The 27,712-nt window shown below is 41.8% G+C and overlaps 1 protein-coding gene and 1 long non-coding RNA gene across 2 annotated transcripts; one reads left to right on the top strand and one right to left on the bottom strand.

Moving 5' to 3' along the window:
• Positions 1 to 388: 388 nt before the first annotated feature.
• Positions 389 to 24,408, bottom strand: HINT3 (histidine triad nucleotide binding protein 3). Its single transcript, XM_077902414.1, has 5 exons — positions 24,156 to 24,408; positions 15,903 to 16,020; positions 7,291 to 7,360; positions 4,910 to 5,036; positions 389 to 2,623 (listed from the first exon to the last, which is right to left on the bottom strand). Exons 1-5 carry the CDS (start codon positions 24,354 to 24,356, stop codon positions 2,591 to 2,593), a joined length of 549 nt encoding a protein of 182 aa, XP_077758540.1. The 5' UTR covers positions 24,357 to 24,408; the 3' UTR covers positions 389 to 2,590.
• Positions 24,409 to 24,571: 163 nt separating this feature from the next.
• Positions 24,572 to 26,740, top strand: LOC144316481 (uncharacterized). The gene is made up of 2 exons (XR_013382465.1): positions 24,572 to 24,947; positions 26,180 to 26,740. It is a non-coding gene; the product is annotated as an uncharacterized LOC144316481 (long non-coding RNA).
• The last annotated feature ends 972 nt before the right edge of the window (positions 26,741 to 27,712 follow it).

Below are 27,712 nucleotides of genomic sequence, written 5' to 3'. Positions count from 1 at the left end.
AAAATCTTTAAAAGAAAAAAAAATCACTGCTTGCCAGGGATGGGTGGGATAGTGATGAAAAGAGTACAGAGGGATTTTAGGGCAGTGAAAATACTCTGCATGATACTAGAATGATGGACGCACATCATTATGTATTTGCCCAAACTCACAGAATGTGCCACACCAAGAGTGGACCTTAAGTAAACTACAGACTTTGGGTAATGATGACGTGTCCATGTAGGTGTAGGTTCATCATTGCAACAAATGTACCACTCTGCTGGGGAATGTCAATAATGGCTATCTGGGAAATCTCTGTGCCTTCTGTTCAATTTTGCAGTGAACCTAAAACTGCTCTAAAAAATAAAGTCTTAAAAAAAACCCACACATAAAAAGCCCATAGAGGCAAACCTTGACACAGTATTTTTCCATATTTATTTAGCTTTCTTTTAGCTAAGTAAGCACAGTTTGAAACAGCTCACTAATCATTTTACAATTCTGCAATTACAAACAATATCATAACATGCATGAATAATGCTCTTGATATTACTTTAAACATTTTAAAGATAAGTTATGAGTTAGTTTTGTGTTGAGTTAATGTATAGCTACTGAGTTACTAAATAACTACTGAAAAAGCTGAGTGAATTTTAATTGTAGTAACAGAGAAGGAAAACTTAACTATGACAGAGTATAAACCTATATAAATCAGTTGGCTAATCATATTTTTGAAGAAGTCCATAAGGCATTTGAGAATTTCTTAAGTATCTTATGTGTTATTATCATAATAGTGTCATTTTTATCATTGCAAGTTCACATAGTACAATATGTTGTGTATACACAAAATTCCTTTTCTGCAGCTGGTCGTTTGATTTCTGCAAACTTGTAACTGCTAATCTGTGTTAGTAGAACAAAGCAGAGCTGAAAAGCTTGGAAATCTAATTTTGAGAGCCCATAGCCCCTACCTTCCACATGTCGTTTGATTTCTGCAAACTTGTAACTGCTAATCTGTGTTGGTAGAACAAAGCAGCGCTGAAAAGCTTGGAAATCTAATTTTGAGAGCCCATAGCCCCTACCTTCCACATGGAATGTGAACATTCACTTCAATTGTAAAGTAAATAATAACAGAGCAAGAATTCAGGAAAAGTACATGTGGGTCCCTTAGCCTAAATGTCCATTGTCTACCTGCCTACCACTGTGTCTTAAATATTCAGTTATACTGCCATCTGCTCTCAAAATTGTATTCCTTTCCACAGCCTCTTCTGTGGGCATGAGAGCACCTGACACACTAAACTATACTGACTCGTTTCATCTGACCCTTGTATTAGCATTTAAAAACAGGCTGTCCTTTCTCACCTGTATATCCTAATCCTCAAAATGTTAAATACTCTGCAAATGTTTGTTAAATGAATGAGTATTTATTTCAGATGTTGTAACTAAATATCCCAGATGTTGTCATTAAACATTGTACTATTTCATTACTTCAAACTATGCTTAATATCAATATCATGCCAATAATAAGCAAGAAAATGAATCATCTCAGCCTATTCTAACATCAATACTTTAGTCCTCGTGTTCACTTATATTCATGAACTGGCACAGTGAAGTATTAGCTATCACTACCTTACTCTTCACTCACATTCACTGTTGTGACCACAGATCAGAACAAAACCTAAAGAAGCATGTCTCACGAAATGATGTATCAGTAATGCTAACACTGAGCTATTAAAATAAATTTTCTCATCCAAGCTTATCTATTTGTACTTTCAAAGCAAGATTATTTCATGATAAAAGCTAGGCCTAATCACTTTTTAATTCTACTTTTCCTTTGGTACAATAAACAAACCATGAAACAACAATTTCTACCAGTTTTTAATACATTAGTATAACTATTTCATGTTTCTTCCCCATTCACGTCCTTACAGGTAAACTGCCAGTATACTGAATTCTCTTGGATAACCAAATTGATTGTTCTTGTAAGCTCACCATTAAAAATTACTTAATGTATATCACATAGCTTTCAAGAACAATATATTAACAAAAATGTTAGGCTTCAAGAAGTGAAAATCAGTGTCTGAAATCTGAGTAAAAAATTACACACATACAATTCTTTCCTTCAACAAGAACAGAAATCACTATGTAGTATGGTACTCTTCATTTTGAAATTTTTTGTGTACAATTATATAACTGTCAAGAAATGGTTAATCCCCTTTTCTCCTTTGTAATAATAAAGGCTCCAACAAAATACTTTCCATACCAGTTTATTCTTCATAAATAAATCACTATTATAATAGACTATTGAGAATGAAAATGTTCGAACTGTTTGTAAAAAAATAGCCCTTCCTGATTAATGGAATTTGTTTTAATGGGATTTTATCCATGGTATCTTAAACCTTAAACAAGTAACCATTAAAATAAAAAAGTCAATGACAGAGTATCCAAGTAACTGTATCACAGATCTCAGGAAACAAACATTCAGAAAAGATTTAAGGCTAGCAGCCAGTAATAGCCTCTCATAAAACCCAACAAACCTTACAATTATAATTAGACTTCAAAGGGACCAAAATATTAGTTTATGTTGAGCCAAGATTAGGAAAATCTTCCACTGTTGACATTTTCATGTTCTTAGTTTTTCAATCAAACAATCAGCCTGTAATTTTGAAAACACAACATATTTTTTTAGATTCTAGTTATTACAGCCTATATAAAATAATTCTACTGGCATCCCTATTATAGTAAGTCACAGCAGAAGCGCTGGATAGTACATATTCTGCTCCTAAGTCTATCTTCTAAAAAATGTCTCAATATAATAGTCTTATAATCTATAGTAAAGGTATTCCACACTGTATATAAATAGGTTGATTTTTATCCATATTGCATATTCATTAAAAAACTTTAATAAGAAAAAGAAAATAAATACAATATTAACATTTTAAAAAGTAAACTACATGTGGAGGGACCTTAAATACATATTACTAAGTGAAAGAAGCCAATCTGAAAAGACTACATACTGTATGGTTACAACCATGACATTCTGGAAAAGGTAAAGCTGTGAAGGCATTAAAGAGATCAGTGGTTACCAGGAATCAAGGGAGAGGGAGAGATGAACAGGTACAGCACTGAGGATCTTATTATACTATCATGTTGGATACATGTTACTACACATTTGTTCAAACTCATAAAAGATACAATACCAACAATTAACCCTAATGTAAATTATGAACTTTGGGTAAAGATGATTATGTCACTGTAATTTCATGGATTATAACAAATGTATCCGTGATGTAGGATGTCCATAGTGGGAGACTGTGAGTATATGGAGGACAGAGGGTATATGGGAACTCTCTGTATTTTCCATTCAGTCTTACTGTGTGAACCTAAAACTGCTCTAAAAAATAAAATCTATTTAAAAAATTTAAAAGTAAACCAAAGCATTCTGGTTATTATTTCAAAAAAACCTCTTATATATCTGAAACATCATTTAAGATATTTTGAAATCAATTATCTTTATCTTGATTTTTTTCAAAGTCTCATAATATATGCTGACAGATCTAAGGAGAGTGCAGATTCAAGATGAACCATTAACAGATCTTATAATTTTTTCATTTTTTTTCTAACTAAAAAGTCATGTAAGGAAATATAGTTAAAAACATTTCAAAAATTCAATTTAATTACTTTATTATAAAAGCATGGAGCATATAAAAAATTAGAAATACAAATAAAGAAAAAAATCCTTTTAACCACACAGATTTTTTAAAGAGATCACACCATCTCTTATCAAATATTCTATTAATTTTTGTTTCAAAAACACACACACACAAATATCTTAAATTATTTTTAAGTTAAATATAATCACCAGGGATAATAAGCTTGAAATATGAAGTTTCTAGAAATTACACTCGTTAGTTTCTTGGGTACCATGGCTATAATAGTAATATGCATTGAGAGCAATTATTTAATTTGTACTTCAGTGCTTGTTTAACTACAGCAATTACAGGTCTCCTTACCATCACGGACACACAGCACCTGGTAAATTACTAGTCCAGTGGCCCTGGAAGGACATCACTCTATAACTAACGCTGGACTGTCAGGCAACAGGCCCATAATCAGCTTGAATTCTAGTCTACTTTTGCCCCAGAAAAGCAGAAATCTGCCATTTTTTTTTAGCTCAATGGCTTGAACCTCAGATCTGACCATTGATGCTACCATGGCAGCCTTTACTCAAAATTACAACAATTCAATTTCTACCATAATGTTGGTGATGATAACAGAGGCAGCCGGTAGTATTTTTTTTTTATTTTTATTTATTTATGATAGTCACACACAGAGAGAGAGAGGCAGAGACACAGGCAGAGGGAGAAGCAGGCTCCATGCACCGGGAGCCCGACGTGGGACTCGATCCTGGGTCTCCAGGATCGTGCCCTGGGCCAAAGGCAGGCGCCAAACCGCTGCGCCACCCAGGGATCCCCCAGCCGGTAGTATTTACTAGTACTTACTATTTGCAAGGTATAGTTTTAAGTGCTTTATATGTAAATTATTTTATTGATCCTCTTAGCAACCCTACAGGTGGGCAGTATTCCTTCTACACAGGTAATAGATAAAGAACTTGGGCCATAAAACATTTAAGTAACTTGCACATGGGACATCACGTAAATAATGGAGCCACAGTTTCAATCCAGATTGGACCCTGGGTGCTGAACTGTTCTGGCAATGGAGACTTAGCCATAGCTTCTCTTCCTACAGATCTGATAACCTGGAGGATCTCTTATATTAAAAATATTACTTTGGATATGCGTGAGCAGAACATTAAGAGAGAGATCAAGAGGATGAGGGTTGTTAAGTGCCTACTGTTGCCAAGAAAAGAAGAACTACAAAAAAAAAAAAAAGGACAAATACTTTAAGTATTTGTGTATGCTGCTACTATAATAATACTTACTGTGATAAACCAATAGGAATTCACTCTATAAACCAACTTTGATAAGAAGCCAAGTTGATCAACAGGCGCCAGAACGTGAAGGTGCAAGTGAGAAATGGAGCAGAATGGAGGCATATGGAAACCCATTCTAAAACAGAAAGGTAAGAGATACTTGGCAAGGCAGTTCTACAACAATTTAAAGCTATTTTTTTATGTCAAAACACATTAATATTAAGATACCCCAAACAGGTTACCTACGGTAGACTGACTGCCACTCGAACATCTCTTTTACTGCTTTCTTTATACATTTCCCAATAGTCAAACACTTCCTCCTCTCTTTGTGCTGAAGTTCACAGTAACAAAATCTTCATCAAGGAAAGGCTTAAGAGCATATTATGTCTCAGTAAAACCTTTACGAATTCTGAGTTTGCATTATGTTTTATCACCTCGGCACATAACAATTTTAATGTTTAATTCTCGTAAGATACGACTCTGCAATGAATCTTTTAAAAAATTACAGGGCACTCCTGGGATCTTTAACTTTTAGACTGCACAGCTGAGTCATGAAGTTGTTTGTTGTGTACTACGTTTGGTATAAATTCCACCCTTTTCTTTAAAAAAAAAAAATTTACAGGACACTCAAGGGTTCCCTTATTCTAAGACATAGCCACCTCCTTTCAGAAAGTAGTCATTTCCTTATCAACCCATCTTCTAGTGGTTAGGCTAATTAGGTTAATTATATCATTATTTGAAAAACTTTTATCATCACTCAAGTTTCTTGTTTAATAAAGAAAATAAGTTAGATGAGAATTATTCATAATTATCTGTTTTATAAAACACTTACAAAAGAATTCCTTTGACTACTAACAAATTTCTACCAAGAAATTTTTTTAATATGTTCTATCTCTTAAAAATCAGCTTACAGTTATTAAGTCCCCTTAGAATTTCTGAGTGGAGCAAGGTGCACTTGTAGTAATAATCCAAGCCTACAAATTTCTGTCTGCTGAAACTAGAAGTGAGTCTCAATTAAAAAAAAAAAAAAAAAAAAAAAAAAAGACAACAGTGGGAGTGTAGGAGGAAGGCAAAGAAGTGGTATATTGCATCAACACAGGATTGACGATGGAAAGTCATAAACACAACACACATGGAAAAGCTTCCACAACTACCTAGAAAAGATAGACTGGGTTCTCCCTCTGTGTAATACAGAATCAAGTAATCTAAAAGCTAGAAGCAACTGAAGGGTTCATTCAACTCTTTCACTTCAAAGATGGGGAAGCCAAGATCCAAAAAGTAGGAGACTTCCCAAAGTTGCAAAGTCAAGCAGTGGTAGAGTGAGGATTGAGACTCAGTCCAATGTTCATTCTTCTAAGAAGCATTCCTATGACTGGGAAGGGAATGTGCTGCTCTTTGGCCATAGGGTCTCAAATACCATCTGTTCCTTGTCATTATCGCCTTCAATAATGCTTGATAGTTTTCAGAGGATTTTCTTCTTCTTCTTCTTCTTCTTTTTTAAGATTTTATTTATTTATTCGTGGGAGACAGAGAGAGAGAGGCAGAGATACAGGCAGAGGGAGAAGCAGACTCCATGCAGGGAGCCCAATGCGGGACTCTATCCCAGGACCCCAGGAACACGACCTCAGCCAAAAGGTGCTCAACAGCTGAACCACCCAGGCGTCCCAGTTTCCAGAGGATTTTCACACCCACAATCTTATTTTAACCTATAAGTATGCAGAGGAGGTATTACCTTGGAGATGTTAAATGTCTCAACTAGCACAGCCAGTTATGAGCACAGTACACAGCAAATAGCATGGGTAACGTTAGAATCCAGGTCTCTTTGAATTCCAGTTCAGATGTTAGAAGTAATCTCCTTTGGTTACACAAGGCAAAGCCAGAAGTGTTTTAAAAACCTACTATTTAGATTAAGTAAAATAGTTGCCACATTGACCATTATATGCTTTTTGCTCAAACTTTGGTGAATGCCCAAGATCAGTTCTGCAGGCAACAAATTCAAGTTAATTTCATACTTGAAGTATAATAATATATTTTAAAATCACATAAAATAAAATATTTTCTAAAGAAATCCAATTTACACACAGTTTTTTAAGAAATGCACATGTTGAACAAAGAAAGGTGGAGGTGGACTTGTAACTATTTTACTTACCTGCTGTTTAAATATACTTGTCTGCCCAAACTTCAAGAGGTGATTATTAGATGCTAAGACAATGAGACATATTACCCTATGAGAGTAATAAGATTTATTAAATTTATACTACCAATGAACAATGTATGCTCATTTTCAGGAAAACTGCATGTCTGCCACCTCTACTTTTATTTCCCAGGAGGAAACAACGTTTCAGAAAAACCAGCTGCATATATTGGTTTCTATCTGGAAGTATACATACCTTGCATTTTTGAAGTCAGTGAAATTATTCCTTTCAAGAATGGTTTTCCCAACAGCTACCATGCTCTCAACTATAAAACAGGAAAGAAACTACATTACACTGTAGTAGAAGACATTACTAAATTGTAATGAATTTTAACTCTTCTGATCTAGTCAAAGTTGTATCCGATAGGTAAATGTTTAAAGACCTGTTTAATAGGTCTAAGTTACTGAGAAGTTTGCTCATTAACATGACAGGAAGATTCCACCTACCACAAAGTACGATGTATAGGCTGACTTTGAATAGCTGTTGAGGAGCGCGATCAAGGGACTACACCTAGGACATCTGATCCTACTGAGGTCTACCTCTGATCATAAGGAGACAAAGTAATAAGCAAGTATGTCTGAATTAAGAAGAGAGACAAGAAAGACAAGAAATTTGTCTTTCAGCCCAAACGAGGATATGATAGGCTTTTATGTCAGCCTACTTTAATTAGCTAAATGTTCGTATAATTGTTTTGGCTTCTGAATTCTATCTGCTTTAGCGTCTCTACTGTCTTGGTGCTTTATGGTCTTTGGATAGGATTATGCTTTCCCATGAGAGAAATTTTGGTAAACCTGCAATCTCTAAAGCACAATGTCAAACTTTATACTTCTTTTGTTTCTGAATGGTGTAACCAAGTATTTGGAAGGGGGAAGAAATGAGAGAATCTACAGAGGGTGCTTGTATTAAAAGACACTCATAAAATTGTTGCTAATGTTTACTTCTCTAAGTCAGGGTTGAGCCAGGAGGACAATACCATATCATCTAAAAAAAAAAAAAAAAGTCAAGTTACTTCAAGCAAGACTGTATCTTGTTTTCTTTTAAAATACTCTCAAGATCCCAGACATGGGGGAAAAGAATGTTCTCTCTTTTAACTTCTTTAAAAGACATATGACTGCTTAAAGCAATAATTTTAACAGTACCATATTATAAAGTATGCAGGTGTAATATATATGACAACAATAACACAAAGTATTGCAAAGTTTCTCACATTTCTCATGAACTGATAAAATGTGAATTCTCATTATATTATTATAATTACACGAGTATTTTAATCTCTCTCGAGCAACCATTTTAAAAAGCGTGAAGAGGAATACATAAAAAGGCAAGAAATAAATTAAGAGTAGAATAACAAAAAATATATTTGACCACAAAAAGGCAGGAAAGAAACAGCAATAACAACAAAAAATGGGACAAACAGAAAACAAATGGCAAGATAGTACACCTAAATCAAACTGCATCAATAGTTATTAAACATTTATGAACTAAACACTCCAATTAAAAGTCAGAGATTTTCATACTACATTTAAAAAATAATAATACAGGGATCCCTGGGTGGCGCAGCGGTTTGGCGCCTGCCTTTGGCCCAGGGCACGATCCTGGAGACCCGGGATCGAATCCCACGTCGGGCTCCGGGTGCATGGAGCCTGCTTCTCCCTCTGCCTGTGTCTCTGCCTCTCTCTCTCTCTCTGTGACTATCATAAATAAATAAAAATTAAAAAAAAATAAAAATAAATAAATACAAAATAAAAAATAATAATACAAAAGCGAAACCAAGAGAGGAGGCAGGATGGCAGAAGGACAGGGGGGTCCTCTTTCATCTGGTCCCCCCAAATTTAGCCAGATAACTATCAAACCATCCGGAACACCTATGAATTCAGCCTGAGATGTAAGGAAGGCTGGAACTCCACAAATAGAAAAGTGACCACTTCTTGCAAGGTAGGAGTAGAGAAGAGAAACGGGGCGGGGGGGAGGGGGATATATCAAAGATAAACTGCGGGGGGTGGGGGGGCGGAGGCAGAAGACTGCAAGCTGGCTGCAGGACAGTGATACAGCCCTGGAGCTCAAAACCAGGACCTTTAGAAACCTGCTCCTGTGAGACACTTCCCTGCCTGGAAGGTGCTCAGTGGGGGAAGCGGGGCCAACTCGCAGGAGGGACAGTGGGGTCTCAATATTCCCAGAGGAACAGGAGGAACAGGGGTGCCCAAGCCAGCAGAGTTCCCAAGCACTGGCGCAGGGAAATGGGTTTAGGTTAGCGAGCTTGGAAGAAGGCTCAGCATGTTGCGTCATTAACCACAAACCGGGGACAGGAGACTGCTCTCTGTGCTGGGTCCCTGCAAAGGACTAGAATGCAGCAACCCTCTGCTTCCATCTGGGAGGGGTGGAGCAGGTGTGGGCACAACCAGGCAAAACCTCTCCGGCAGGAGTCCTGAAAATTGCACAACCAGTGTCTCCACCCCTCCCTGCCCGTGGGAAGGATCTGAGTGGGTGGGCACTGTAGGAGTCTGCCGTTTGGCACACGCTGGGATCTCCTGGCTCTGGAACTGGAGATCTAGTTTCAGTTTTTTACCCCCCTTTCGTCGAACAAAGACCTCACAGGGCAAACAGCTCACACTGAGCCTGGCCACCTGGCAAGGAGCAGTACAACTGAACCCAGGCATAGACACCTAAGAAACAGTGCAGTAGGCCTCTCCCCCAGGAGACCCCCAGAAAGACCAGGGGAACAGCAAGTTTACTGACCAAGCAGCCCTGGAAAGCTCCAGGACTAGGGGAAAACAGTATATAGAACTTGAGGGGTTTTTTCCTTATCATTTGTTTATCTTTTAGGTTAAAATTTTCCAATATTCTTTCTTTTTTCCCATCTTAACTATAATATCTTATCAACTCTTCATTTTTAAGATTTTTCTTTTTTAACTTTCATATTTTACAATTCTATGTTTTTTTTATACAATTACATGTTATTGATATATTCTTCATTTTTGGCTTTCTTTCACCATATTCAATTTTATGTCTGTGTGTAAATATATATATATATATTTATATATATATATATATATATATATATATGGGTTTTTTTCATATAATTTTGGAATTTAGTACCTTCTAACATACAGACCAAAAAAACATTCAGAACCAAGTGGAGCATTGTTTTGGTCTGCTCTGTGAGATTATAATCTCTTTCTTTCACCATCTCCCCCGCCCCACACACACACGTTTTTTTCTTTTTCTTTGTCTTTTATCTTTTATTTTCTGATCCCTGACCTCTTCAGAATTGTCTAGTGAGTATTTTGGTTGGGTTGTGGTTGATATTTTTGACTCTGCTCATTTGTACAGCCATTCTGCATTGGACAAAATGACCAGAAGGAAGAATTTACCACAAAAGAAAAAAAACAGAGGTAACGTTCTCTGCCATTGATCTAATGGATATGGATTTAAGTAAAATGTTGGGAGAGAGAATTCAGAATTACAATTATAAAGTTACTAGTTGGATTTGGAAAAAAGCATAAAAGATTCTAGAGAATGTCTTACTGAAGAAATAAGATTTAATCAGGCAGAAATTAAAAATACTCTGAGATACAGTCTAAACTGGATGCTCTTAACAGTTAGGGTAAATGCAGCAGAAGAGAAAGTAAGTGACATAGAAGACAAGTTGATGGAAAGGAAGGAAGCTGAGGAAAAGAGAGAAAAACAACTAAGAGCCCACAAGGAGAGGCTCCGAGAATTAAGTAATAGTTTGAAAAAAATCCATTTTTATTGGGATTCCAGAGGGTATGGAGAGAGAGAGACAACCAGAAGGTATTTATGAACAAATCATAGCTGAGAACTTCCCTAGATAAGGGAACAGGCATTCATATCCAAGAAATAGAGAGGACCTCTCCCAAAATCAGCAAAAACTGATCGACACCCCAACGTATTAATAGTGAAGCTTGCAAATTTCAGAAATAAAGAGAAAATCCTAAAAGCAGCTCAAGACAAGAGATTCCTAACATATAGGGGGGAAAATACTAGATTAACAGCAGACTTATCCACAGAGACCTGGCAGGCCAGAAAGGGCTGGCATGATACATCAGGCTCCTAAATGAGAAAAACATGCAGCCGAGAATACTTTATCCAGCAAGGCTGTCATTCAGAATAGAAGGAGAGATAAGAAGCTTCCAGGAGACAGAAACTGAAAGAGTATGTGACTATCAAACCAGCCCTTCAAGAAATATTAAGGGGGATCCTGTGAACAAAGAGAAAGCCCAAAAGACAGAGGCAATCTGCAGAAATACAGACTGTACAGGTAATATAATGGCACTAAATTCATATCTTTCAATAGTTACTCTGAACATGAATGGGCTAAATGCTCCAGTCAAAAGACACAGGATATCAGACAGGATAAAAAAGCAAGACCCATGTATATGCTGTCTGCAAGAGACTCATTTTAGATCTAAGGACACCTCCAGACTAAAAATGAAGGAGTGGAGAACCACTTACCATGCAAACAGACCTCAAAAGAAAGCTGGGGTAGTAATCTTCATACCAATAAATTACATTTTAAACCAAAGGCTTTGATAAGAGATGAAGATGGACACTATATCATGCTGAAAGGTTCTATACAACAAGAAAAACCTAACAATTAAGAATATTTATGCCTCTAATGTGGGAACAGCCAATTATATCAACCAGTTAATAACCAAAGTAAAGAAACACATAGATAATAAATTAATAGTAGAAGACCTCATCACTCCACTCTCAGCAAAGAACAGATCTTCTAAGCAGATCAACAATGAAACAAGGGTTTTCAATGACACACTGGGCCAGATGGACTTCATGGATATATACAGAACATTCCATCCTAAAGCAGCAGAATATACATTCTTCTCAAGTGCACATGGAACTTTCTCTAGAATAGACCACATACTGGGTCACAAATCAGGTCTCAACCAATACCAACAGACTGGGATTATTCCCTGCATATTTTCAGACCATGATGCTTTGAAACTAGAACTCAATCACAAGAAGAAATTTGGAAGGAACTTAAACACTTGGAGGTTAAAGAGTATTTCACTAAAACATGAATGGGTCTACCAGAAAATTTGAAAACAAAAAGATTCATGCAAACCGAAGAAAATGAAGGCACAGCTGTTCAAAATCTCTGGGATATAGCAAAGGCGTCCTAAGAGGGAAGTACATTTCAATCCAAGCCCCTCTCAAAAAAATTGGAAAAATCTCAAATACACAAGCTAACCTTACAACTAAAGGAACTGGAGAAAGAAGAGTAAATAAAGCTTAAATCAAGCAGGAAAAGAGAAATGAGAAAGATTAGAGCAGAATTCATTGAAATAGAAACCAGAAGAACAGTAGAACAGATCAACAAAACCAGGAGCTAGTACTTTGAAAGACTTGTTAATAAGATAGATAAACTCCTAGCCAGACTTATTGAAAAGAAAAAAGACTCAAATTTAAAAAATCATGAATGAAACCAACAACACCAAGAAAATACAAATGATTTTATGAACATATTACGAGCAACTCTATGCCAACAAATCAGGCAACACCAAGAAAATACAAATGATTTTATGAACATATTACGAACAACTCTATGCCAACAAATCAGGCAATCTGGAAGAAATGGATGCATCCCTGGAAACCTATAAATTACCTAAACTGAAACAGGAAGAAATAGAAAATCTGAACAGACCAATAACCAGCAAGGAAATTGAACCGGCCATCAAAAACATTCCAAGACACAAAAGTCCAGGACCAGATGGCTTCCCAGGGGAAATCTACCAAACATTTAAAGAAGAAATAATACCTATTCTACTAACGCTGTTTCAAAAGGTAGAATGGAAAGAAAACTTCCAAACTCATTCTATGAAGCCAGCATTATCTTGATCCCAAAACCAGACAAAGACCCTATCAAGGAGAATTACTGACCAATATCCCTGATGATCATGGATGTCAAAATATTCACCAAGATACTAGCCAATAGGAACCAAAAGTACATTAAAAGGATTACTCACCACGACCAAGTGGGATTTATCTCTAGGATGCGAGAGTGGTTCAACATTTGTAAATCATCAGGGTGATAGATCACATTAATAAAAGAAAAGATAGGGGATCTCTGGGTGGCTCAGTGGTTTGGCACCTGCCTTTGGCCCGGGGCGCGATCCTGGAGTCCCGGGATTGAGTCCTGCGTTGTGCTCCCTGCATGGAGCCTGCTTCTCCCTCTGCCTGTGTCTCTGCCTCTCTCTCTCTGGGTCTCTCATGAATAAATAAATAAAGTCTTTAAAAAATAAAAATAAAGAAAGAAAAGATAAGAACCACATGATCCTCTCAATTGATGCCGAGAAAGCATTTGGCAAATACAGCATTCTTTCCTGATTAAAACTCTTCAAACTGTAGGGATAGAGGGAACATATCTCAATATCATAAAAGCCATCTATGAAAAGCCTCCAATGAATATCATTCTCAATGGGGAGAGCTTTGCCCCTAAGGTCAGGAACATGACAGGGATGCCCACTCTCACCATTGTTGCTTAACATAGTACTAGAAGTCCTAGCCTCAGCAATCAGACAACAAAAATAAATAAAAGGCATTCAAATTGGCAAAGAAGTCAAACTCTCACTCTTTTTTTTCAAACTCTTACTCTTAACAGATGACATGATACTGTATAGGGAAAACTCAAAAAAATCCACCCCAAAACTGCTAGAACTTGTACAACAATTCGGCAGTGTGGCAGGATACAAAATCAATGCACAGAAATAAGTTGCATTTCTATATACTAAAAATGAGACTGAAGAAAAAAGAAATTAAGGAATCAATCCAATTTACAGTTGCACCCCAAAGCATAAAATACCTAGGAATAAACCTAACTAAAGAAGTAAAGGATCTGTACTCTAAAAGCTACAGAACATTTATGACAGAAATTGAGGAAGACACGAAGAGACACAAAAACATTCCATGCTCATGGACTGAAGAATATATATTGTGAAACTGTCTATGCTACCCAGGGCAATTTACACATTCAATGCAATCTCTATCAAAATACCATGGACTTTCTTCGCAGAGTTGGAACAATCTTAAGATTTGTAGAGAGTCAGAAAAGACACTGAATTGCCAGAGGAATGTTGAAAAAGAAAACCAATGCTAGGGGCATCACAATGCCGGATTTCACATTGTACTACAAAGCTGTGATCATCAACAGTGTGGTACTGGCACAAAAACAGACACATAGATCAATGGAACAGAATAGAGAATACAGAAGTGGACCTTCAGCTCTATGGCAAACTGATCTTCGACAAAGCAGCAAAGAATATCCAATGGAAAAAGGACAGTCTCTTCAATAAATGGTGTTAGGAAAATTGGACAGCTACATGCAGAAGAATGAAACTAGATCACTCTCTTACACCACACACAAAGATAAAATGGTTGAAGGATCTAAATGTGAGACAAGAATCCATCAAAATCCTAGAGGAGAACATAGGGAACAACAATTTTAAACTTGGCTATGGCAACTTCTTGCAAGACACATCTATGAAGGCAAGGGAAACAAAAGCAGAAAATGAACTATTGGGACTTCATCAAGATAAAAATCTTCTGCACAGCAAACGGAACTGTCAACAAAACTAAAAGACAACCTACAATATGGGAGAAAATATTTGCAAATGACATATCATCAGATAGAGGGCCAATATCTAAGATCCATAAAGAATTTTTCAAACTCAACACCCAAGAAACAAACAATCCAGTCAAGAAATGGGCAGAAGACATGAACAGACATTTCTCCAAAAAAGACCTGCACATGGCCAACAAGCACATGAAAAAATGCTCCACATCACTTGTCATCAGAGAAATACAAATCAAAACCACAATGATCCACCAGTGAGAATGGCTAAATTAACAAGACAGGAAACAATAAATGTTGGCGAGGATGTGGAGAAAGGAGAATACTCTTGCACTGTTGGTGGGAATGCAAACTGGTGCAGCCACTCTGGAAAACTGTGTGGAAGTTCCTCAAAGAGTTAAAAATAGAGCTACCCTATAACCCAGCATTTGCACTACTGGGGATTTACCCCAAAGATACAAGGTGAGGGCAGCCCGGGTGGTGCAGCGGGATCGAGTTCCACGTCAGGCTCCCTGCATGGAGCCTGCTTCTCCCTCTGCCTGTGTCTCTGCACCTCTCTCTCTTTCTTTCTGTGTCTCTCATAAATAAATAAATAAAATCTTAAAAAAAAAAAAAAGAAAAAGAAATGACTTAGGAAATGCTAACTGGTAAGTCACAGAACTCATAAGTAGGAAAATGTAGGATAATCCTGTAAGAAACAAAACAAGATACAAAATCTTTTCAGAAGCTAAAAGGGCATCGCTAAAATCTCATAACTAAACTTCGGTGTTAGTTCATCTACACAAGAAACTTACAAGGCAGGCACCAATATGGTCTCATTTTTTTTTAGCACTTTCCATTTTCAGAGTCAAGGAAAGCCATCATTTAAAAAACAGAGAGACATTATCTTTTAGAGATCTTAAAGATTAAATAACACGATGTCTGGAATTTGCTTCAAATCCACTGTGGGAGGAGGTTAATAGATGAAAAAGACTGGCCAAAAGCTAATAAATGTGGAGTTGGGTAATGAAGACTTGGAGATAACACTATTTTCTTTATTTTTTGTAAATACTTGAAATTTTTCATAATAGAAGTTTCACAAAGTCACAATGCTCCTTTTTCATAATACCTGGCTAGACTTTTTCTTCTTGACTGTCACTGCTATCACTGTTGCTAATTCAGGATGAGATAGCCATGAAAAATACTGCCACCATCATCTTACCCAGTTCTATGTGATCTTTCTTTAGCTCTCTACAGTTTCCAAGATGCTTCTTTGGCACCACAAGATAATGATGAGGTGCTGCTGGTTTGATATCTTTGAAGCAAACGAGGTCTTCATTCTGAAGGAAAAATCATATCATTTGTTAGTGAATTTTTTAAAAAGAATTTCCTAATGCTGTTCTGGCATGTCTGAAATACCACAAATCTCAATATGATAGGAAAATCGTACTCCTGTTACATTTAAGCCCAGCTGGGCAATTTTGTGATTATGCATTAAGTTCATAGAGACCAGCTTTAGCGTCTTTCATGAGATGTTCATTTGTTACAGAAAATGAAGACTTACATAAAGCTAATTTCAGGAAAACAATTATCAATGAAGTTCATTCAAACTTCATTACCAAAGGGGCGCCTGGGTGGCACAGAGGGTTAAGTGTCCGACTCTTGGTTTTGAAATCAGGTCATGATTTCAGGGTCGTGATCACAGGGTTGTGAGATCAAGCTCCGTGTCCAGTTTCATACTCAGTGGGGAGTCTGCTTGAGATTCTCCCTCTCCCTCTGTCTCTCCCACTCCTGCCCTTTTTCTCACTCAAATAAATAAATCTTTAAACAGCAAAACAAACAAAACCAAAAGAAACTTCATTACCAACAATCCCAGAGGTTTTTTTTTTTATTTCGTTATATATTTCTCCATGTCTACCTAAGGGTTTTTTACTCTTTATAACTACTTTTAAAGGTTTGACTATAGAAACATAGCAAGATTGATAAATTCTTTTTCAGACTTAATTTTTTTCCAAAGTAGCATATTCCTCAATTATAATAGGAAAATCATCCAGCATCTTCATATCCAGAAATTACCATTTTAAACATTTTTATAGCAGTTATATACAAATACTTTATGATTACAGCATTAAAAATCCTTTGAAATGCTGATACAAACTCCAGTATTGTACTAAGTGTCCAATCCATTATATTAGTTTTCTGATTTGCATACTCCACATAGTCACATAAGGGAAAAAAAAAATGAAAAAGGGAGTCTTTCAACTTACTGACATTTGAGTTTCAAACCTTTCCAAAAGGAAAATCAATATTCCCTAAATAAGCTTTTCCAATATTTTATATAAAAAATTATTCAATGACTAAAAGAAATATGAAAAGATGCTCAACACCACTAATCATCAGAGAAATGCATATCTAACCACAGTGAGATGAAACTTCACACCAGTCCAATGGCTAATACTAAAAAGACAGGAAATATGTGTTGGGATGAATGTGGGAAAAAAGGAAGCCCTTGTGCACTGTTGATGGGAATACAAACTGGGGCAGCCACTGTGGAGACAGTAGGGAGGTTCCTCAAAAAATTAAAAACCGAAATACCATATGATCCACCAGTTCCACTACTGTGTATTTATTTACCAAAGAAAATGAAAACACTAATTCAAAAGATATATGTATGCACCCCTACATTTATTGCAGCACTACTTATAACAGCTAAGACATAGAAGCAACCTGGGAATCCATCAATAAATGAATGAATAAAGGAGATGTGACACATATACAATGAAATATTAGTCATAAAAGGATGAGATCTTGCCATCTGTGACAACATGGATGGACTAAAGCATATGACACTAAAAACAAACTGGTAGCTGTTAGAGGGAAGGTTGAGGGGTAAATAGGTGAAGGAAAACCAATGCATTTTAGTTAGCCTATGCCACCTATGATTGAATTAGATTTCCATTAAGCTTTCTAAAATATTGAAACTGGCCCTCTGATGTTACCCTCTCTCCTCTTTCTTCATTTTAAGAAAGACTTTCTCCTATTCCAAAGACACGATGACAAAAGATATAGCAACGATGCACGTACAAAGCTATCGTTTGCAGCATGACTTGTAATAGCAAGAAAAAAGAAAGAAAAAAGAAAAGAACCCAAGTGTCCATGATTCAATTAGAGGAGACTAGCTGAATATTATAGCGAGTCCATACAACGAAGTAATACGTAGCTATAAAAAGCAATGAGAAAGATCTTTAAATACTTAGGAAATCATTTCTGAAGTATACTTCGAAGTTAAAAAAAAAAATAAAGCAAGGAACAGGAGAGTGGTTAGGCCATCTAACCACGAGGTTAACCACTGGGGGGAATTCAAATTACAAATATAAATAAACACATACGGATTCTCACAATGGAAGGAAAAACCAAAAATATATTTTTCAGTTTCTTGTGAGGGAAGAGGAACAGAGTAAAGACAAGAGAATGGATGCTAGACTTTACCAAATGTACTCAGCTTTATAAGTTGGACTGCAAAACATGAATACGTAACATGCTTTTGAACTTAAAAAGAAAATAATCCCTAAAATTGAAAACAAACGGAAACAAATAAAATAAACCTAACTGTATGTCACATTGATAACATAGCTACACAAAGAACTTTCTTTTTTTGTAAAGATTTTTATTTATCTGAGACAGAGAGAGCTAGAGCCAACGAGAGAGAGCACACAGGAGGAGGAGCGGGCAGAAGGAGAGGGAAGAGGAGAAGCAGATTCCCCGCTGAGCCAGGAGCCCCAAGCAGAGCAGATCCCACCACCCAGGGACCACGACCTGAGCTGAAGGCAGATGCTTAACCAAGTGAGCCACCCAGATGCCCCCCAAAAAAGATATTTCAAGTGACTTTAAGACACAGAAATCTGACTATCCATCCCTAATGATATCCACTAAATGAGAACTTTCCATTTATGCTTTCAATACAGATCACAGGCAAGCTTCTGAAGCGTGGAACATGCCCTATTTATCCTTGAAATACAAGTGAATACCACATAGTAAACTTGAAAGATTGTTTAATAAATAAATGTAAATAAAAGATGTTTAAGTAGAAAGATAAAGCTACCAATGAATGCTCCCTCCTCTCCTCCTTAAAAAAAATGGTGTCATAGTTTTTACATCCTTTTCCAGTAACAGAGACAGACTTTCCATGATCTTTCAGTCTGTTCTTACAGAACCCCTCTTAAAGTCGGAATTATGGCCATTGTTTGATTTTAAGTGTTTCTCAGCCTTTTTCATTACCATACCTCTAAGGAAACTTTTCAGACTTTTTTTCCTAATTGCTCCACCCCCAAATATTTTAATACCACAGCCAAATTGTACATGTGTTTATATCCTATATGCTTACCTGTATTTTATATATGTAAATAATAAAAAAAAATTTTGCCCATGTCCCTGTCCCAGGTAAGAACATCAATTTTTACCCCTTTTGAGAATGCATGGGTTAGACAAACAGCTAGCCTATGCTGACTTCATTATCAGCACTGAATCTAAGCATCTGGGCTAAACATTCATTAAACACAACAAATAAACTGTGGTGAACAGGGTAGATGGGCACTCAACTTCCATTTTAAATACTTCTATGTACTACAGAAATTTATTTTTTTTTATTGTATTTATTTACTCATGAGAGACAGAGAGAGAGAGAGGCAGAGACACAGGCAGAGGGAGAAGCAGGCTCCCTGTAGGGAGCCTGATGTGGGATTTGATCCCAGGACCCCGGGGATCATGCCCTGGGCCAAAGGCAGATGCTCAACTGCTGGGCCACCCAGGTGTCCCTGAACTACAGAAATTTAAAAATCCAAAATCCCAGATGGAATTTAGATCTTGCCAACTAGATATATTTCAGACTTAGGTGCTTTGACAAGCTAACCTGAGAAAAAGCCATCTTTCCATGGCTTCCGCTAGTTCCAGCAGGCAAACATGGCCAGCTCTAAGACTACCGAGTTTCTTTTTTCTTTCTCCCCGCCCCCTATGCCAACATCTAGTCAATAGCATCACGGGAGTCAAGAGACAGGCATGAGACACCCATTGTTTTGGCGCCAGGGCCTACCGGTGTGGACATAGCACGCAGAGCATAGCTCTTTAGTTGTGTTATCTTTCAAAGGGGAGTAGAAATATGGAGGTGCTACCAGCATTTGGTGCCCAGAAATGGGCTACATCCTCCAACAGGTGGAAGAGCCCTGCACAACAAAGCAGAATCCAACCCAAAATGCCAATAGTTCTCCCCCTGGGAACACCACTCAACGGTGGCGGTCACACTTCTTCCTCACCCCTGAGTCACCCCTACAGAGGCATCTTCCCTAAGTCTAGTTCCAAGGGCAGTCCCCAGGAACCACAGCTTCCTGCTGGGGCAGAAGAAACACGTCCTCAGTCTGCCAGTTGTCAGGTGAAGTGCTGCTCTGGATGTCACTTTTTTTTTTTTTTTTCCTAAGATTTTTATTTATTTAACGGGGAGGGAGGGAGTGAGGGAGGGAGGAAGAGAGAGAGAGAGAGAGATTGTGCAGGCACAAGCAGGGGGAGCAGCAGAGGGAAAGGGAGAAGCAGGCTCTCTCTCAGCTGCGGCTGCGCCAGGAGCCCAAAGCAGGGCCGGATCCCAGGACCTTGGGGTCATGACCCGAGCCGAAGGCAGGTGCTCAACCACTGAGCCACCCAGGTGCCCCTGGATGTCATTCTTGAAGGTTTTTCCTTGAGACCTTGCAACAACCTTTTTTTAAAGCATATAATTCCCTATATTACATCAATTTCTGCTTTAAATAGCTAGTTTTTCTCTCTGCAGCTGACCCCCGACTGATATCTAAAGCAACATTTGAAAGAACATTTCAGTATCACACCATCTGACGTGTAGGGTGAATTTGATTAAAGAAGAGGGAGGACGTTAAAGTTAAACCAGTATTTCCTCAGCATGGCCTCAAGCAAGATAAAAATAAACATCTAGCCTGGTATTTCTCAACCATGTTTTCAGTCACCCCTCGAGGACGTTCTGAAGACTTTTTTCCCTGATTCCACTCTCATGGTATTTCGATATTGCAGATACACTCCTTACCTGTTTAGGTCTATCATGTTTGCCTTTGCCTCATACCATCCCCCCAAAATCAACTTTTTTCTCCCCACCCCGAGAATGCATGGCATAGTATTTGCTTAGTTTCAACTCTGCAGTATACAACAAAAATACGGTATACAGTTATGGAGCGAGGAATCTTCTCTGGCTTTTGCCAGAAAAGTTTCTTGGACTAAGCCCTATGATGCTAATAACTCCAATTATTCCAAATCAAATTTTCTCCTCTGTACTTAATTATGTCTACCCTACTTGGATATCAATCCAATAGTTTCTATTTATAAAAAACATATATGAATGAATATAAGGCTATAATATATATAGAGTTTTTACTAAATATTTATAATAAACATGAACAAATATAAAAATATACTATATATAATGCAAAATATACAAATTAAAGATTGGGTTCTCTTTTTAAAAAGATCTTTAACCTTTGATTAGTGAGCTCTTATACATTAAATCATCTTAGATTCAATATTTAAAAGATCTGCAACTTTTTGAGACACTGTTTACAAGATGTGTACCTTGCTTATGTTCTGTATTACACGGACTACAGCATACATTCATCCTGTGCCATCTATGTAGGGAGCACATTAGCTCCAAGTATGGACTGTGTCTAATTTCCTCTATAAAAATGTTCCAGGCTTTTCACATACTTCTCTCTGGGAACATTTTATTATTCATTTAAGAGAGAGCAAAAGTAGGTAGAGGGACAAGGAGACTCCCCGCCGAGCAGGGAGCCCAACGTGGGGCTTGATCCCAGGTCTCCAGGACCATGACCCGGGGCCAAGGCAGGTGCCAGGCCAACTGGGCCACCCAGGCTGAGAATGTCCTTTAAAGAGAAAAAACCCTGACCTTTGGCCTGGAAAACATTGTGATAGATGTTTCAACCATCCCACCCCCTCTCGGTGACTAATTTTAGACAAAACTTTTTATACTACAAGTATATATTACTTACTCGTGTTCCTCAACACGGGTACTAGACTGTGCAACATTTAAATGCAGTTTGTAGGAATCTAAGGAATATTGAATTCTGTGAAGTAAAAAAAAAAAAAAAAAAATTTTACTACTGGCTACCCTAATCTTCTATGTGGTGAGATAAGGAGTGGATGAAGAAGCAGAGCTAAAAAAAAAAAAAAGATAAAGAAAAAGAAGCAGAGCTCAGCGGTCTGTCCCAACTCCACGGATCAGTTCAGCAGAGGCCACTGTACTTTCCAGACCACCAAGGCATGTATTCTTCCTCCCTGTCAACTGTGTCCAGTCTTCACTCCTTCCCCCGATATTCAGCACAGATTTCAAGGTCTGTCACTTTAGGCCTCTCTCTAGCCATAAATCCTTACCTTTGTTCCACTGCGCTTACGGAACACCTACGGGGCCAGACCCCAACCATGGGTTGACCCATGGGTTCACCTTGTCTAAAACTAGGTGGCTGCTGCTGGAGAGGTAAGGGATCACACAGCTAAACAAAACACAGCGTGTGGTAGAAGTGATGTAGGAACAGGCTAGGGGCAGACAGGACTAGGCAGGGAAGGATCAGGGAAAGGCCCCAGGCTCAGGCTCCTACCCACTCCAAAGAAACAGAGAGAAGACTGTAAAAATAGAAAAGTAAGTCTGGTCTCCTAGCTCCAAATGTGAGGGAGTATCCCCCCTTTTAATGGCCACTAATCACAGAAATATGTCATTAAGGGGTTATCAATCGTCCCTGCTCACACCAAGAGGCACAAGAGTCTCAAGGCCACGGGCTACCTGACTAGGCTACAGAAATCCCAGATGTAGAGAAAGGTTAGGGAGGAGATGTTACCCTGAGAAGTAAACACCTTGTTTGGGCTCATGATACTTACAAGAACACCTCCTTGGCTATTATGACCTTAGGAGTCCCCCACCTGTTTTCTAAATATGCACCCTGATAGTGACACGGAATTTGCCAAGTTCCCTGGTCAGTTCCCTATAAAGGGCAGACCTACATGGCGCCAGGGGCAGCCCTGTGGGGAGGTCACCCCTGAGAGCTTCCTCGGCATCTCTGCTTAGTAGACTTCTACGGCTTGGCTCACTGTCCTGGGTCCGGGAGGTTCCTGCTTCCACTCAGGGAGACAAGCTCCGCCGCTTCAGGACCACCTCACCAAGCTCCGGGGACTTGCAGCCACCTGCTCCGCGTTCAGGCCACCCTTTAGCCTATGACATCTGAACAGCGACTATCCTTCCTCCTACTCAGCCGTGAATCTCCAACACTAGGTGCTTACGACAGATTCGAGTGCATCTGTTCCAACAAAGGAATTAAGAATCACCAAAAAAAACACAAAACTAAACTAAACAAAACAAAAAAGCCCAAAATCTTTGAAGCTGATCCTCTCCCAAAGCAATTTCTTTAAAGGCACGTAGAAGTGATAGAAGAAAATGTGTATCAGATTATCTGTTTTCAGTACTTAGTGCTCTGAAAAAGTGCGTCGGTGCCAACTGACACCACCTGTAGGACCTGCGCCCTTCCGTGGGGAGCAGTGCGACCTCTGCCCCAGTGCCCCCCGCCCAGCTTCACTGAGCCTAACCAAGGAGCCTCTACAAGGACGAGCTCCTCTCCAGCAGCTCTTTCCCCTGGGGCAGGGGCCTGTGCAGGATGTGAGGCCGGTCTGGGCGGCGGGGGTGGGCAGGCGGGGACCAAGCCCTCTAGAAAACAGGCCACAAATGCTATTTTCTGCCAAATACCTCCTACCTGCACACAGAGGCCCAAGAGTTTGGCTTTATGGCTACATGGTGTCCCCACCCCACGCCCAACCCGCGCCCCAAGCCGCACAGCAAGGATCCTGCAGAGACCCTCACCGCTGGGGGGCGGGGACGTCGGGGCCTGGGGACAGTCCCGCTCTGGGGGGAGGATGTGGGGGGGTTGGACGTCGGGGGGGGGGGACAGTCCCGCTCATGGGGGGAGGATATGGGGGGGCAGTCCCGCTCATGGGGGGGGTAGGACGTCGGGGGGAGGGACAGTCCCGCTCATGGGGGGAGAGGACATGGCGGGGAGGACGTCGGGGGGGACAGTCCCGCTCTGGGGGGAGGATATGGGGGGGCAGTCCCGCTCATGGGGGGGGAGAGGACGTCGGGGGGGGCCGTCGGGGGGGGACAGTCCCGCTTATGGGGGGAGAGGACGTGGGGGGGGACAGTCCCGCTCTGGGGAAGGATGTGGGGGGGCCCAGTCCCGCTCCCAGGGGACGGGGAGGACATGGGGGGGTTCAGTCCCGCCGGGGGGGGAGGGGGAGGACGTCGGGGGGGGGACAGTCCCGCTCCGAGCGGGGGAACGTCGGGCCGGGGACAGTCCCGCTCCGGGTCGCCGTGGGTCAGCAGCAGCAGCAGGCCCCCCCGCCCCCCCGCCGCCCGCCGCCCGCCGCCCACCTCGCAGGGCAGCAGCTCGGTGCTGGGCTCCCGCCGGCCGGCGATGCGGCAGAACACGCACTTGCCGCCCTGCTCCTCCGCCCGCGACGACCTCGGGGCCACCTCGGCGGCCGGCAGGGAGGACTCCGCGGCGTCTGCGGCGGCCGCGGCCTGACAAGCCGGCCCCGACTCCGAGCCAGCGCGCTTCGACTCCTCCGCCATCGCCCCGCCGCGCCGAGCGCGTCCGCCGCCTGCACCTCGCGGTGTGACCTGGAGGCGTCGCCCGTCGCCCGCCGCTGCGAAGGACTGGGGGGGGGGGGGGGGGGGGGGGGGTTGGGCGCATGCGCGGGCCCTGGGGGCGGGCCCTGGGGGCGGGCCCTGGGGGCGGGCCCTGGGGGCGACGCCGTGGGCCGCGTCAGAGCCAGCGGCCACGCGGGGGCGCGCGAGGACGCCGCGGGACTCGCCCCGCCCCCTTACGTCTCTTTGGTGAAGACGCACCGCGTCCTTCGCGACGCCGGAGCGCGGGGGGTCGCGGTGACGTCACGAGCGCGCCCGAAGGTGCGGCCGAGTGGAGCCTGGCGGGTGTGCAGGAGGTCCGCTCCGGAAACCGCAAGTTAGCGTCCCCGGACTCTATTGTGTTGTAAAAAAAAAAAAGAAAAAAAGAAAAAAGTTAAAAATTCTTTCGTCTTAAGGGACTGAGCACAACTTCTAGAGCTTTCTTTCCAGCGTAGATTACGTTTGCTGTTTCCTGTGCCCCTTTTCGGCCACGACAGCTTCGTGCCTGAGCTCAGGGTGCCCCGAGCCGAACTTCCGGTGCGTTTGCTCTCGGTGGCGGGCGGCACCCGCGGGGCGGGGCGGGGCGGGGGCGGGGGGGGGGGGCTTGTCTCCCATTCCGCCCGCCCGGGGAAATGCGGAGGCGTCAGGGCCTGTGACGCCCCAGAGACTCCTGGCTCGCGCTTCGGGCCTCGGCCACAGCATGACCCAACTATGGCCCCCTCGACTCTCCGGCCCCTGGAAACCCTTGAGGAGCCACCCCCACCATCCCTACCGCCACTGTCCCCCCATACCCCCCCACCATCATCCCCACCCCCACTCCCCACCCCATCATTCCCCTACCCACCCCCCACCATCATCCCCACCCCACCCCCATCATCCGCACCCCATCATCCCCATCACCCCAATATCCCCCTACCCACCCCTCCACCATCATCCCCACCCTCATCACCCCATCATCCCATTACCCAGCCCCCCACCATCATCCCCACCCCATCCCCCCACCCCATCATCCCCACCCCCACTCCCACCCCATCATCCCCCTACTTACCCCCCCACCATCCCACCCCACCCCCATCATCCCCCTCCCCACTCCATCATTCCCCTACCCACCCCCCACCATCATCCCCACCCCACCCCCATCATCCCCCTCCCCACCCCATCATCCCCATCCCCATCACCCCAATATCCCCCTATCCACCCCTCCACCATCATCCCCACCCCCATCACCCCATCATCCCCTTACCCAGCCCCCCACCATCATCCCCACCCCATCCCCCCACCCCATCCTCCCTACTCTCCCATCATCTCCACCCCCACTCCCCACCCACCCCCTCACCATCATCCCCACCCCACCCCCATCATCCGCAGCATCACCCCCACTCCCCCTCCATCCCCACCCCCCACATCCCCTCCATCCCCACCCCCATCACCCTGACTCCCCCACCATCATCACTCCCACCCCCATCATCCCCATCATCCCCACCATCCCCACCCCCATCATCCCCACTATCCCCACCCCCACCCCCATCATCCCCATCCCCCCCACCCCCCAACGACGTCCCCGTTAGTGACCTTGGTGTTCAGGGCGGCCTCCGCTCAGGCTGCTGGTCTGATCCCGCTCGGCGTCGTCCCGACCCCCGGATGTGCCGCGGGTCCCTCTCGCTGTTGTAAGGAGCGAGGCTGGCTTTCCGGTCGCCGCGGGAGATGAAGCGGACCCGGTCACAGGCCCGTCCAAACCCGGAACCCACCCGCCTTCTTCTTGAATGCAGACCTTGTTTTCTGACGCTGGAAAATCTCTTGAACTAGATCTTGGGAGCGTCCTCGGTGTTCGTCGACTTTAGGAAATGACGCAGTCACAGCCCCCGTTGCGGATTCAGGCCGATGCTTGAGCGATTTCTGATACTTCAGTTGAAAGCATGCGTATGTGTTTTCAGTAGTTGCACACCTGTGTCGGAGACACTTGCTCGCGTGTTCCGCAGTTGGCCCAGCGGCTACAGGGGCCTTCCCAAGAGCTTCATCGCCCTCGGGGCCGAGTGCCCACCCTTCCCACACGCGGTGATACGCCTTCACCTCCCCTGGTCCTTCCGAACTACCTTCGTTTCCATTTCTGCGCATCCAGATACCGCCTTCAGGCCTCTCCTCAAGTGCCTTCATGACTTTTTTTTTTTTTTAATTAACCAAACAAATAAATATTTCGTCTTGTGAATTCACATAGCAGTTTCTCAGTGCTTCTCTTGTAGAGCTTAGGACTCTGTATTCTATGCTATTTATGTGCAGTTTCTTTACTAGAAATTACATCCCTTGATTAAAAAAGGATGGGTGTCTCTGAATCTATTGTAGTGCCTCGTGTGGTGCTTTGCATGTGGGTGGACTCCTAACGCTTGTCGAATGAATACAAGCGTCGTTAGGAATAAGGTTGCAGCACAGGGGTGTTCAGATGGCACACCGTACAAGAGCCCGGTAAATAAGAGTATGTTGATTTTTACATTGCAGATAAATGTAACTTCTCTGAAATCACAGACAGGCCTAAGAGTTCTGGAGCAGTGCAGAGCTAACTCCTACAAAAGCCCACATCGGGTTCATAATGACCATACACACTCAGGGGACCATTCACCTCCGTACTGGCACGCACCTGCACAAGTCACACCTGTCTTGACGGCGGCATTCCCAGTGACACCTGTGATTGGTCCCTCACTTACCTGGTACGTATCAAAGACTTGCTTTCCGTTGCCCAACTTTGACCTTGATAATAGTGGGGGAAGCAGCACAAACTATTCAGAACTTGCCTCAAGTGTGGGTGTGGGATCAAGCAACAGCCTGGGCAATTGTGTGCACACAGGCAGAGCTCCCCTGGGAAAACATCATTTGGGTTTCGTGACTGCATTTTACTCACGAGATGGAGTGTTTTCTGATTTCACAAGGGCACCATATGCGCTAGTAGCAGCCCTGCCCCAAGCATGCTCCGGAGTCACGCAACTCTACGTACAGCCCACCATCTGTGAAGATTCGGGCTAAGTTCTTTATCTTGCTGTGTCAAGGTTTTCTGTTTCTTCATCTATAAAATGAGGATAATAATGTTGATATTTCTTCTCAAGCGTCCAACAGATTGGACTGCTGATCTCCCCATGACAAACCTCTTACAGACTTTTGACCTTGGCTGATGGCATTCTGATGCTTCTAGCTCTAGATTCTGTGACTTCCCATCAACAGAATGATGAAGAAACCTGCCCAGTGTCATCCCATTAGTCAATGACAGAGCTGAGACCCCACCCCAAGCAGCCTGTTGGGAAACTGCTCTTTAC

The sequence above is a fragment of the Canis aureus genome, chromosome 1 (assembly GCF_053574225.1).
Source record: "Canis aureus isolate CA01 chromosome 1, VMU_Caureus_v.1.0, whole genome shotgun sequence".
Taxonomy (NCBI): domain Eukaryota; kingdom Metazoa; phylum Chordata; class Mammalia; order Carnivora; family Canidae; genus Canis; species Canis aureus.
Note: the sequence above shows the minus strand (reverse complement) of the source record. Positions and strands in the feature narration are given on the sequence as shown.